This window comes from Salmo salar, chromosome 09 (genome assembly GCF_965601325.2).
Source record: "Salmo salar chromosome 09, fSalSal1, whole genome shotgun sequence".
NCBI lineage: Eukaryota > Metazoa > Chordata > Actinopteri > Salmoniformes > Salmonidae > Salmo > Salmo salar.
Genome location: NC_138299.1, coordinates 84,226,098 through 84,239,378, shown reverse-complemented (window position 1 = coordinate 84,239,378; position 13,281 = coordinate 84,226,098). Strand labels below are relative to the sequence as shown.

Below are 13,281 nucleotides of genomic sequence, written 5' to 3'. Positions count from 1 at the left end.
ATTTGCTCACATTGTACATAGACTTATTTTTCTACTGTATTATTGACTGTATATTTGTTTTACTCCATGTGTAACTCTGTGTTGTTGTATGTTGTCGAACTGCTTTGCTTTATCTTGGCCAGGTCGCAATTGTAAATGAGAACTTGTTCTCAACTTGCCTACCTGGTTAAATAAAGGTGAAATAAAATAAATAAATAAAATAAATATGGAATCGGATATTCCAAGCAACATTTCCAACCTCCTTCGTATGTGGTTTGAAGTCAGATAAAAAACAGATTTCTGGCCATGTGACTTGTGTCTGAACGGTCAAATCTGATTTATTTGCCCTCAAGTGGTTTTTAGACTGTTATTCGGCATATTATGTTCCTTGCTAGCTACTCACTCTGTTGACAGTTTGATAAGAACATGTGGTAGCTAACTAGCTTGTTAATTGTTTACAAAGAAATTAGTGAATGTGCTAGAAAGCTAAACAGCCACCTAGATAACTAGTTGACTGCTGTGGCTAGTCAAAAAGGACTTGTTTTGAAAGTTGGATTATTTTATGAGGCTTTAAAAGTGTTTTCTTACAGTATGATTCTTAACATTCAAAGCAACCGGATAACGTTCATGGCAGGCATTGTTATCACCTTAGCTTGCTACATAACTTCTAAGTGATAGGACGCAGGAGCACCACCACCAATCAGCCTACACCACTGAACGAACACACACTCGTCATTACTATGACAACTAGCATGGCCTTGTCAGCAAATGACTACTGTCTGAACACACACAAATCCGATTTGGTCACTTGTAACTTGCTGTTTGGACAGTCAGTGGTCCAAAACGGATTTGAAAAACAAAACTGACTTGAAAATGAAAGCCTGCAATGTGAACAAGGCATTAGAGACTTGCAGGATAACATGTTATAAAGTGACTCCAGGTCTCCTATGCAGGATAACATGTTATAAAGCGACTCCAGGTCTCCTATGCAGGATAACATGTTATAAAGCGACTCCAGGTCTCCTATGCAGGATAACATGTTATAAAGCGACTCCAGGTCTCCTATGCAGGATAATATGTTATAAAGGGACTCCAGGTCTCCTATGCAGGATAACATGTTATAAAGGGACTCCAGGTCTCCTATGCAGGATAACATGTTATAAAGCGATTCCAGGTCTCCTATACAGGATAACATGTTATAAAGGGACTCCAGGTCTCTTATGCAGGATAACATGTTATAAAGGGACTCCAGGTCTCCTATGCAGGATAAGTGTGTAATAGGAATTTCCAGTTGAACAAAAAGAAGAGCAGTCGTAGGTAAAGTTCATCAAAAATCTATCTGGTTTAAGTTGCAAAAGGGAGACACCTCCAGCACAGAAGCAGAGAAAATGTAAAGTGTCTGCTTGATAATTGTCCCCTCTAGGCAAGCCTGCTCAGAGGATGAACTCTGGTATTCACCAGCATGGATAATATACGTTTTTAAAGGATTCCTAAAATATTAAAAGGGGAATGGGCCTAAATGGATGAGCACAAGGTCATGTTGCACCAATGGCAATTATATATGAGATATAACCAGATCCCACCAGATCAAACAGCATCCACTCAGAGGAACAGATAATGAAAACCAGTCCCTTCAGGTCCCCTATGTTTTTCTCAGAGTGGTGTCCCAGTGATAGTAGTTATGTTCCTATCACAGTATAGACACTTCTTTTACCGTCACTAATGAGTCACAATAAACCTTTCACCCTCGATCCCTGTTTATTGAAGATGAAATCTCCCATCATTCATGTCTGTATTATCTCATCTACCAGAGAAGAAGGAAGCATCTCTTATCTGTCACATTGTGACTATATACTGTACAGATGAGTAACACCAAACCATGCAGTGAAATGGAAACATGTCTTTCTTGAATTAGAAAATACGTATTTATGTTCAGCTGAATAATGCAAATGAGTTTGGGCCAATTAACAAGAGCAAATCAGTCTCCTCAGTTTAGCTTTAGGGGATGACATTTATCACAAGCTGCAAATTGATATAAACATTTCTCTACTCCCATTAGGATGTTATTTTCCTGAACAATAACTGTGTATGATATAAATAATATTTTGTAGCCATAATTTCATTCTTTCAATAATATATTGGATAGTCTTCCCTTGATGATAAGTGCTTGAGCTGCTGCTACAAAGATAAATGATGCATTTCCACCAATTACATCATGGCTATGTGCTGTAATGCTGTGCTGTAATTTTCAGTTCCACCACCACAAAAGCTATTTTAATTGCATGTTTAAGACAGAAGCGACTAGCTGTCCTTTAAAGCAGTATGATATACAACTATTTCATTACACTTAATGTCCTGGAGTGATTTAAACAATCTAGCGATGCCCCTGGGATGCATCTCCCTCTAATTCCACAATCTCATAGTATTAGTATTATTATGATTAGCCACAGTGTTTTTTCAGAAGTAGTGTCCTCATTCTAACTCAGGTCGTTATGATTCCTGTTTTAGCACCCTGCCTGCACCAGCACCTCCTTCTCTGACTTGGTAAAGCGTAAACAGATGGCCCTGTACCATAGGAGATAACAGCACATCACAGCAGATGGCAGTCTGAAGGGCACAGACCCCAACATCACCATACTGAGGATAGAGGGAGGAGAGGAGGGACTGAACCTTGGGGTAATGATCTTACACCTCAAGTCCCTCTCCTCCCAGTGTCCCTAAGGTCCAGTGAGAGGCTTTCACATAGCACCCTAGTACAAACTATACAATTAATCGATTAATTTAAGTAGCTTGACAGGTTTTGGAAATTGGGTCATCTTTATTCATAAAACCTATAGCAAATTCACTACAAAAAATACATTTGCATATTAATTGATATTGGCATACACATTTCAATAACAATTTCAGACAGCAATATTATGTTTGTATGAAAATCTTAGTGGGTTTTATTAGTAACTTCACGTAATTGTCTGATATGGAGTGTTTTCACATGGAGCGTCAACTCTGGATCTGTCTTACTTCGTAATGCATCTCCATGGAAATGATTATGACTGAAATTAAACATATGGCAGCTGTCAGTAGAAAAGGAGGTAAAAAAATGATGAATTATGCATCTTTGAAGTTACTCTCATTAAATACACAGACAGTCGGGTAAACATGAGTCACAGATAGTACGCTAGGTCTATTTAAAGGACTGACCAGTACAATAGTGTAAGTGGAGTTTTTTTGTCACACAACACAATGCCACAGATGTCTCAAGTTGAGGGACTGTGCAATTGGCATGCTGACTGCAGGAATGTCCACCAGAACTGTTGCCAGAGAATGTAATGTTGATTTCTGTACCATAAGCCATCAACATTGTTTTAGAGAATTGGGAGGGGGGGGGGGGGGGGGGGGGGGTGCTAAGGAGTATTTCTGTCTGTAATAAAGCCCTTTTGTAGGGAAAAACTAATTCTGATTGGCTGGGCCTGGCTCCCAAGTGGGTAGGCCCTATGCCCTCCCAGCCCCACCCATGGCTGCACCCCTGCCCTTCCATGTGATATCCATAGATTAGGGCCTAATGAATTTATTTCAATTGACTGATTTCCTTATATGAACTATAACTCCATAAAACCTTTGAAATTGTTGCATGTTGCCTTTATATTTTTGTTCAGGATATATATAATCTTACAAACAAAAGCATTGTATTCTTTGAAATGTATAAGGGCTTTTGGAAGCCACCCATTATCAACACTGAAATATCCCCTTACTGCTACTGTTTGTTGAGAGCATAGTAGTGACCACTTGTCTCCTATCCCAGACGGCTCTGTTTAACACAGCTGTCAACATGTTCACTACTGAGATAGTCCTCTGCTCTGGCTGTGGGCTACATCTCAGCTTCACTGTGCCAGGAGATAGGGGAGGAGGGGGGCATAGACTCTCTGCTGGCCTGGCTGGCACTCTGCCTCACTAGGCCAGATGGAGGGCATCAGATCCTGGGCTGTAATATCTGCCACACCATTCACTGGAGCACTGCTGTCTACCAGCCATATCCTACAGTACAACACCCTCTGGAGATAAACACTGTCTACCAGCCATATCATACAGTACAACACCCTCTGGAGATAAACTGTCTACCAGCCATATCATACAGTACAACACCCTCTGGAGTTAAACACTGTCTACCAGCCATATCATACAGTACAACACCCTCTGGAGATAAACACGGTCTACCGAGCCATATCATACAGTACAACACCCTCTGGAGATAAACTGTCTACCAGCCATATCATACAGTACAACACCCTCTGGAGATAAACACGGTCTACCAGCCATATCATACAGTACAACACCCTCTGGAGTTAAACGGTGTCATTATGACAGCTTGCTCATGATCTCCAAGTTGCTCTGATTGCCAGTGTGATAGTTGTCAGACTAGTTCCTAACAGTCCAGCTAGCTTTTATGGGTTTGACATTAGGCTGATAAATCTTCACTCTCCATTCTCCAGCAGGGTCCTGCTGCTGCAACTTGGGAGTTGCATTTCCAAAACAAAGACTTGTTTTTCAGCAACATTCTCTAAATTCATTAATCGTCATCAAGCATGTTTTCCATGAATAACTTGCCATTACCTGTTACCCTAATAAGGTGCATCTGAATCAACAAGACAAAGTGACACTAATTTGATATGGATTTGTTAAATACCAACAAATGGGGCTTGATTCCTAAACACAACGAACCTCCATGTGACTTTCAAAACCACCCCTGAATGTATCAGATATTCTTCACCACAGGGTGGTATTAAAGCAATAATTATCTTCAGCAGTGATCCATTACCACATCACTTCCTTGTTTAATCATATTAACAAGTTTGCATGGTTAATGCCCATCGTCTATCAGCGTTAGGTCACATTATCTTTGTTAATGTTTGTCTACTTTAGGGTAATAACATTCCTGTGTCAGTGAATGAAGCTCTCGCCTGTCCTATTACATCAGGATGGTGTTGCAACTCAAGGTTGAGTGTCAGTACCTGACAGATTAAAGTCAAATTAACCTATTTTAGTGTATGCGCTACCTTACCTTCAGTAGAGCAACGCTTACGAAATAAGTAGTGAAGAATACACATTTGTAAATAGCACTAGTTGAGTGGTAAGAATAATTACTTTTGGACAATGTTTGAGGAGTTGCACATCCTCTCCAGATAACACTGTCTGGGAGCTGAAAGGCACTGCCTCATTCACAGGGGAAGAAACCTAAATGTGGAACATTTTCTTGCAGAACTTGGAAACAGGAGTTGAAAGAGAATTAAAATCACAGATAAAGTTTGAGCACAAATGCAAGTCCCCTTTGGCGCGAGCAATTAAAATAAGCTTCAATCAGCCCATGGATCCATCTCCAACTGGCCTGACCTCACTTTCAGACTGCAAAAAAATAAGACTGGAATTTTCCAGCCCAGCTGGCAATGAAGCCTGTCTGCTGGCACTGAACACATTGGTGCTCTAAGGATCCACCCCAGTATTTTCCGTCTACTGTACATTGAAGAGAATATATCCCCCCAAAAAAGAGAAATGCTTATTTGGATTGGATACATTTTAGAAATTCATACTTGTACAACATTTCAAAAGAGTATCTGTGTGCAAAATATGAACATGGATAGTCTTACAGTACAGCATGTTCACCAAGACCTCCATGTTGGCCCTAATGATCTTTCCCTATATAAAAACATTTCACCATCACAGTTTGTTACAGTACATTAGGAAATCAGACCTTATGCTTGAAAAATAAGTCTAGTGATCTCAAACCTAGCCTACTGATAACCAGTGAACTAATGGAGTTGTGCGATTTAGAGGTGGAGTCAAATTCCTGCCATTGAAATTTACCATCAACATTCAGAAATCTGAAATGCTAAGACAATGATTACACCTAAAAACCCTGTATTGTAGGTTAACCATATGCTAACACTTAACTACCTAAAGTGCCAATAGAAGCTGAAACAATCTAGTTATAGGCATTTAAATGGAAACATCCCTTATGAACACAGCAAAAATGAAGCCCTTCCCTCCTAAATAGTTCATTACACAAAGCATCATGCCATCCCTTTAGATTTAGTCCCTGCAGTGAGGTAAAGGAGGTGTTGTTTGAGGGTCTGTGCCCAGGGTTGCTGCTGGCCCAGCTTGCAGAGCAGCAGGCTGTGCTCAGAGCTGTTGTACAGGTTGTGGTCCTGGCCTGGGTCTTCCTCCAGGAGGTACAGCTCCCCACCGTGCACGTCTGACAGGTTAACCTGGAAGCTAGCTGGGTCGAAGCCCGCCCACACAGTGAAGCGATAGTCCCAGGAGCGCAGAGAATAACCCATTATTCGGATGTCCTTCAGGTCGGGCAGGTCTGAGTTCTCCTGGGGGGTGTCGGCGGGCCGGGGGTACTGGCTGAAGGCAATGGCCTCAGACTTCTTGCTGTTGTCATTGAAGGTGTAGGCCAGGTCGTGTCCCTCGGTGCAGAGCTCCACGTGGAAGGAGTTGTCGGGACAGGGGAGTGGGGGCTTCAGCCCAGCCAGGACAGACACAGTGGGAAAGATATCTAGCAGCTCGTTCACGTTGCTCACTGTTCCTCCTGTGGAGAAGAGTTAGTGTGAGTCACAGCCCCACAAGCGATAGTCTACTACATTATATGGGGAATAACAATGAACATATGCTGCCTGTCTAAATGCAGGCTAAGGCTGATATTTTTCACCAATTGCCATTTTGACCAATGAGATCAGCTCTGAAAAAGATATGTGATTGATCAAAAGCCCAATTAGAGGGAAAAATATCAGTATTGTGTAAACGCAGCCATAGTGGAGCACAAACTTCTGGCAATAATCTGTCCTGGGAGAATGACTGGCAGAAACAGAAGAATAGAGTGTCTCAAAGGTTGCATTTACACAACCAGCCCAATTCTGATATCGTTTTCACTAATAGGTCTTTTCACATCAGCTCTTTTTCCAGAGTTGATCTGATAAGTCAAAAGACCAATTCCTGAAAAAAAATTACAGAATTGAGATACCTGTCTAAATGCAGCCCATTTACTCAATTGCATACTCCTCAGAACCCATTGGATGAGAAAGCCAGAGGTCCCTCCCCTCTGCCAATGGGTTTTGAGAAGACTAGGAGAAGACACGAGGAGCATGCAATTCAATCTTCCTAATGGCTTCCTCTCCTTCACTACCACTGATGGGAAGAAAAAAAACTGGATCGGTTTCCACCATACTGCCTTCGTCATCATCACGTCTTGCCAGATCAGTGATATAAAGTGCACGAGGAATGAAAACGAGTTATTGACTATAGGAGGAGTGTATAGACTATAGGAGTGTACCTTGTGTGAAGCGATGCGGTGTTGGGCCAAACACATCCATGTAGGGGAAGGTCTCGTCCTCTGGCCAAGGACGGACTGCAGTCATACCTGCTACGTAGAACATTAGTGGAACGCGAGTGGCCACGTCAAAGTTACTATATTTGGCCCATTCTCCATGCTCCCCAAGTGACCAGCCTGTAAGAGAAATGACTCCTATTACAAATACATACCTAAACACCAACGTATTTAAACAAGACTAACATTTAGTTATCGCTATACAACATGCATAAACAGTTCATAGTCAACATAAGGTTTGAAGGGATCCAAGCTTGAGGCTGGTGAAGTCTGTCAACTCAGAGTGTAAAGGCAGAATTTGTGTTGTCACAGCCCCATCTAGTGGACAAAGAACTAAACAAGCAATTTAACTGTTGACACACTTAACTGCTAGACAGCAGTTTGATGTAGGCAGCAGATTTCACATCTCTACAGTACATAATGTATTGAAACAGAAGGAAGAGTTGACTTACCATGGTCAGATGTAAAGACCACAACAGTGTCTTCAGCCAGGCCCAGATAATCCAGAGTATTCAACAACCGACCCACTTGGGAGTCCATGTACGACACAGACGCATAATAGTGCTGTTGAATCTGGAGCTGAATCCAACAGTTATGATACATCAGTAATACATAACAGTATGCAACCTGCTGTAGTATAACATGCTGCTTCTACCTGTAAATTGTGAAAACGTTTAAATAGTTAAACATTTATCTGCATCATATCACCTCATGTAACAGATTGGAAGTAAAGAAATCCACCAGTGGTGCTTCAACCATCTATAGCCACATTAAAAACCATATAGAAAAGATACCTTGCTCCTACAAATCATGAAACTATACCTAACCAACCTGGAAATCCTTTGGGATTGGCCCATATGGGAAGCTGATGTTTAGAGCTTGGACATCTTCCCGTTTCCTGATGTCAGTCCAGGGATTGTAGGCCACGCTGGGGAGGCCTTTAGGAACATCAGGGTCTGGAGCCAGGCGCATCTTCTCCAGGGGATAGAGTGTCAAGAACTCCTAATACACAGAGTTAGGCAATTTAAAAAACGAAATTACAGTTTACGAGTGCAAAGGCAGTTTCATCAGTATGTTACAAATTATATCTACATTTATTGAGAGATTCGTATTTATTGCTCATCTATGTCACGGTTTCACCCAGCGTATTCCAAACTCGGTCATCGGGACTCCAAGGAGTGAACGTTTAGTTTTTGCCTTACCACTACACAGCTGATCAAAACTTGATATTTGAGTCAGCGGTGTAGAGCAAAAAACAAAACGTGCACCCCTTGGGACCTGAGGACCAAGTACGGGGAACCCTGGTTTAACCGCTCCTGGTGTTATGATGAAGTCAGCCAGGCAGCTGCAGTACCTGTGGGATTCTGAAGGGAATGTGAGGTTTGTGGAATCCAACAGCCAGAAAGAAATTCTTGCCAGAATCCCTTGTGGACTTGAGCAGCCTGATGGCCTCCTCTGTGCTCTCCATGTCTGGCAGTGTCCCAAGAGGGGTTTCAGACACATTAACTGAGCACAGCAAGTTGGCATGCAGTTTGCCATCACTGCCCTTGCAAACCTAAACAAAGCAGTACATTTCATTCATGCTAAACATTAAACCTTTCGGGGAATTTGTTAAAATGCATGAGAAACATCATATATTAGGCAGTTAAACTAGACATAATACACAGAGGGCTCAAATCAGACAACATGCATAAGCATCCATAGCCATTTAGCTTAAAGTGTCTGTATACCGAATGGAATCCATTCACTAAAGTAAATAGACTATTCAGTATATCGACATCATTTAAGCCATATATGGCTAAAGCATCTGTAGACTAGGGAGTTATGGCAGCAGTCAAGACAAACACTGACCTTCATATTTTCATACTTGAAAGAGGGAGGATGATAAGGAGGTACAGACCAGCTGTACGGGTAATCATCCGAGTGATTAGAGGCTATGCCTTCAGCACAAAACACAGCGATATTAGTATTAAGACCACATGGGAAACTTTGATAAGATTCTTTGATGATTTGAAACTTTGATAGATTCACATCACAAGAGATCCTGCTTATTTTGTGCAATAAGGAGTTTTAAAACATTAAACACTGAGCACACAAGATAATTGTTACAAATTTCTCAATGTAGACTTATAAGAATTCACCAACCACTAACATTAAGTAGGTCTACGACAAACGGCAGGTTGGCATTTATTGGGATGAATCTTGTCCTGGCGGCAGCTCTGCTGGTTGGTCACTAGCCACAAAGTCAGATTTGAAACCTAAACACGCTGCTAACCTTACACCTAACTTTCAATTAGGACCAAAACAAACGTTTGTTTATGCATTTTTTACTATATAGCCAATTTTGACTTTGCGGCTGGCCCATCTAACAGAAACCACTCAACCTTCAGGAATAGATTCATCCCAATAAAATGTCAACCTGCTGACAAAAATGTCTAGGATCCTTTTACCTGGGTGAAAAACCTTTCCAACCGACATGGTGGTGTAGCCCTTTGACTTGAAATACTGAGGGAGAGTGGTGTAGTTCCCCGCATGCACTCTCCAGTAGGACTTAAAGTCATATAACCGGGTTGTGTCAGGTCTACGACTTGTTAGTAAGGAGGTCCGACTTGGTCCACACACTGCTTGCTACAAATTGAATGAGAGATGGACAAAATGGGACATGAATTTATATAGTTACAGTCACTGGTAGAAAATTAATTGTCAACTAAAGTAGGCTTGCGCTACAGCGTTAAATCACTTGTTTGTTGTAGGACTACCTGGGCATATGCGTTGAGAAAGACATTACTTTTAGAGGCAAGTTGATCAATGTTCGGTGACTTTACAATAGGATCCCCGTAGCATCCTAATGTTGGTCTCAAATCGTCAGCCATGATGAAGAGAACATTGCGCCTAACTAAAGAAAAACAAATTAGTCAAGGTTACAATGGCTGCGTTCACACAGGCAGCCCAATTCTGATTCATGCGCCACTAAAATTGGTATTTTGACCAATCAGATCAAGTATTTCGCAAAAGATCAGAATTTGGCAGCCATAATTGCCCCGCCTTAAAAAAAATAAAAAATAAAAATCAGCTACAACGAAGCAAGATTTGAACAAAAGCCATACATTGGGCAACATGACTAAAGTTGTAACAATGTTACTGATCAATAATACGTTCTCACAGACGCCTTTCAAACCTCAACAAGAAGCGATCTACTATAAAAGGTTTTTGAAAAGTGAGTTACCTGTTTTTGCAACAACGTCATGAGAGAATATACACAGAATCAGGACGCCAAACCATTTCTGGACAGACAGAGACATCTTGAGGCAACTGCCTCTCCAAGCTAAGAAAATGGTAAGCTAATGATGCTCGTGTGTGGTCTATAAAGGTATTACATGGACATATATACACACACGCGACAACTAATCACTGTGTCAAAACAATGATCGCATCGTGTCTGCTGAAATACCTTCCTGGTGAAAGGTCCTCCCCTCTGTCTATTTCCATTGGTCGTTGGAAAGTCTACGTCGTGCTCTGAAACCTAGACGCCCCGCCTTTATTTATGCAGTTGACAGGTAATCCTGTCATTTTCAATATGCACAAACTTATTCAATACAAATAAAATCACTGAGTAGCTAACTTTCCATCCAATTGGCGACTGATTTTCATGCGAATATTCTAGAATCCGCATAACAAATTCGGCATTTTTCCACCAGTGGTGTGTTTCCACAAAATGGACTTGTTGCAGATACAAATCAGTGAATGATGACGTAATGCACGCAATGTACTTTTTCGCTTAAATTTTCATGTACCGAATAAAAATCAATGTGTGTCCATCGCATTTTCAAACTCTACCGATAGTTTTGTCACAAAAACACATACAGATGCAGTGCGGGTAGGCTGTCTACATTAAGAGATTATTATGGGTAAGGCGGATAATATTTGTATTTGTCAAACGGCAGTCAAGCATCGATCATCATGTCACCAGAATAAGACCCTTATTGGAAAGTAGCATCAAGCGCATCATCGTGCACTTTCACCACCCTATGAAGTTCATCATAATTGATTTTATCTGTAGTCTAATAAACTGCATGGTTTCCCGGGTCGTAGTGGGAGGACCACACACCATATCATCTCGAGACTCACGAAATTTAACGTCGATATGATGGTTATTGTGTCAGTTTTTGCGCTAAAGGCGTTTTCACCTCCATTTCCCACATAATTAATTTGGACCATGGCTGGGAAGACAATGGGAACGGCTTTGGGCTGATGCAGGTTGATTTGTGTGCATATGTTGTTGATTGTGTGAGAATGAGGAAGCAAACTTTACCAAGGGGATTTCTGTTGAAATCTGGCAGGTTTTAATAGCGTCTTCCTATTCTTCTTTTCGATCGTAGTATAGGCTATTCATTCATATTACATTGCATTTGATAATTGCTCCATGGAGCTAGAAAAATAACATTTCATGATTTTGAATAGCAGTGATGCTACAATCAGTGGCTTGAATTGTATTTTAGGAAAGCATTAAAAAGTGATGTGATTGATTTATAAATATTTTCTTTCCCAAGGATCCAGGCGAAATTCCCAGCATGGCCCAAGGAGCACCAGCTGAAAGGTACTCATTGTCTCACCCACCACTCTACTCTGTAGTTTGATAGAAGCAGTGCTGGAAAAAGTACTCAATTGTCATACTTGAGTAAAAGTAAAGATACCTTAATAGAAAATGACTCAAGTAAAGGTCTAAAAGTATTTGGTTTTAAATATAGGCCTACTTAATTATAAAAAGTAAATGGAATTGCTAAAATGTACTTAAGTATCAAAAGTAAAAGTATAACCCATTTCAAAATCCTTATATTTAGCAAGCCAGACGGCACAATTTTATTTTTATTGACGGATAGCCAGGGGCATACTCCATCACTCAGGCATAATTTACAAACGAAGCATTTGTGTTTAGTGAGTCCGCCAGATCAGAGGCAGTAGGGATCCCAGGGATGTTATCTTGATAAGTGTGTGAATTTGGACAATTTTCCTGTCAAAATGTAAAAGGGTACTTTTGGGTATCAGGGAAAATTTTATTTTCTTTGGGAAGGTAGTGAAGTAAAAGTAGGAAAAATATAAATAATAAAGTACAGATACCCCCAAAAAACGACTTTACACCACTGGATAGAAGTGACGAGTTACATGTTTGTTGTGTGTGCAAATGCATGGAGACCTGGCAAAAATCTATTGTCTGTGTCTTTTCATGTGGGATTTCGGCCTACAATGCCAGGGACAAAAATGTTTGCACCTATGAGATGATGGACATGGGCACCACTCGGGGTGACTATTCCAATGAGTCGTTGCCAGATCTCAATGGTTCAAAAGCCAGGGTTATTGAAGAGTCTGGGGGTTACTATTCCAATGACGTTGTTGCCAGATCCTACTCCCTACCACTTCCTAGTACTTGTCTTCCTACTGTAGGCCTTTACCACCTGTCCTTGAGTCTGCCTATGGTGAAAAATCTCCATCTCTTTCTAGCACTGCTGAGTTTTTAGCTAATTGCAATGACTGATGTGTGGTTGTTTAGTTGGACTTAGTTTACCTGCCTGTTAGTCTCTTTGGATAAAATACTATGTCAAATTGCTAACATCTAAATGTAGAATACATGTATTCTATCCATTTTACGAATAAAATCATAATGGAAATGGTGTGGTCAACTTGTATAATGCATAGATTTGTCAAATTTCTGCCAGAATCCTTTAAGAGCCATACAAAAAACTACCACTAGAGGGCATTGCTGGCCATATATTTAACCCATCAATTCTCCTAGTTCCCCAGCACAGATTATACAGTGTTTGATTTGGGCAGGAGCTCACTACCTGTACCATTTATAGAATATTAGCTCAAAAGTAATGATTATCTATGGACATAAAATTATTTGACCAGAAAATCCGTAAATATAT

General features: G+C 40.8%; 1 protein-coding gene across 1 annotated transcript; it reads right to left on the bottom strand.

The window, feature by feature from the left end:
- Positions 1-5,527: 5,527 nt before the first annotated feature.
- On the bottom strand, positions 5,528-10,826 carry ids (iduronate 2-sulfatase). The gene is made up of 9 exons (XM_014212741.3): positions 10,584-10,826; positions 10,117-10,253; positions 9,808-9,985; positions 9,209-9,297; positions 8,712-8,912; positions 8,189-8,359; positions 7,810-7,936; positions 7,304-7,477; positions 5,528-6,562 (listed from the first exon to the last, which is right to left on the bottom strand). The coding sequence occupies exons 1-9, from the start codon at positions 10,657-10,659 to the stop codon at positions 6,042-6,044; spliced, it is 1,674 nt and encodes a 557-aa protein (XP_014068216.1). The 5' UTR covers positions 10,660-10,826; the 3' UTR covers positions 5,528-6,041.
- Between the last annotated feature and the right edge of the window lie 2,455 nt (positions 10,827-13,281).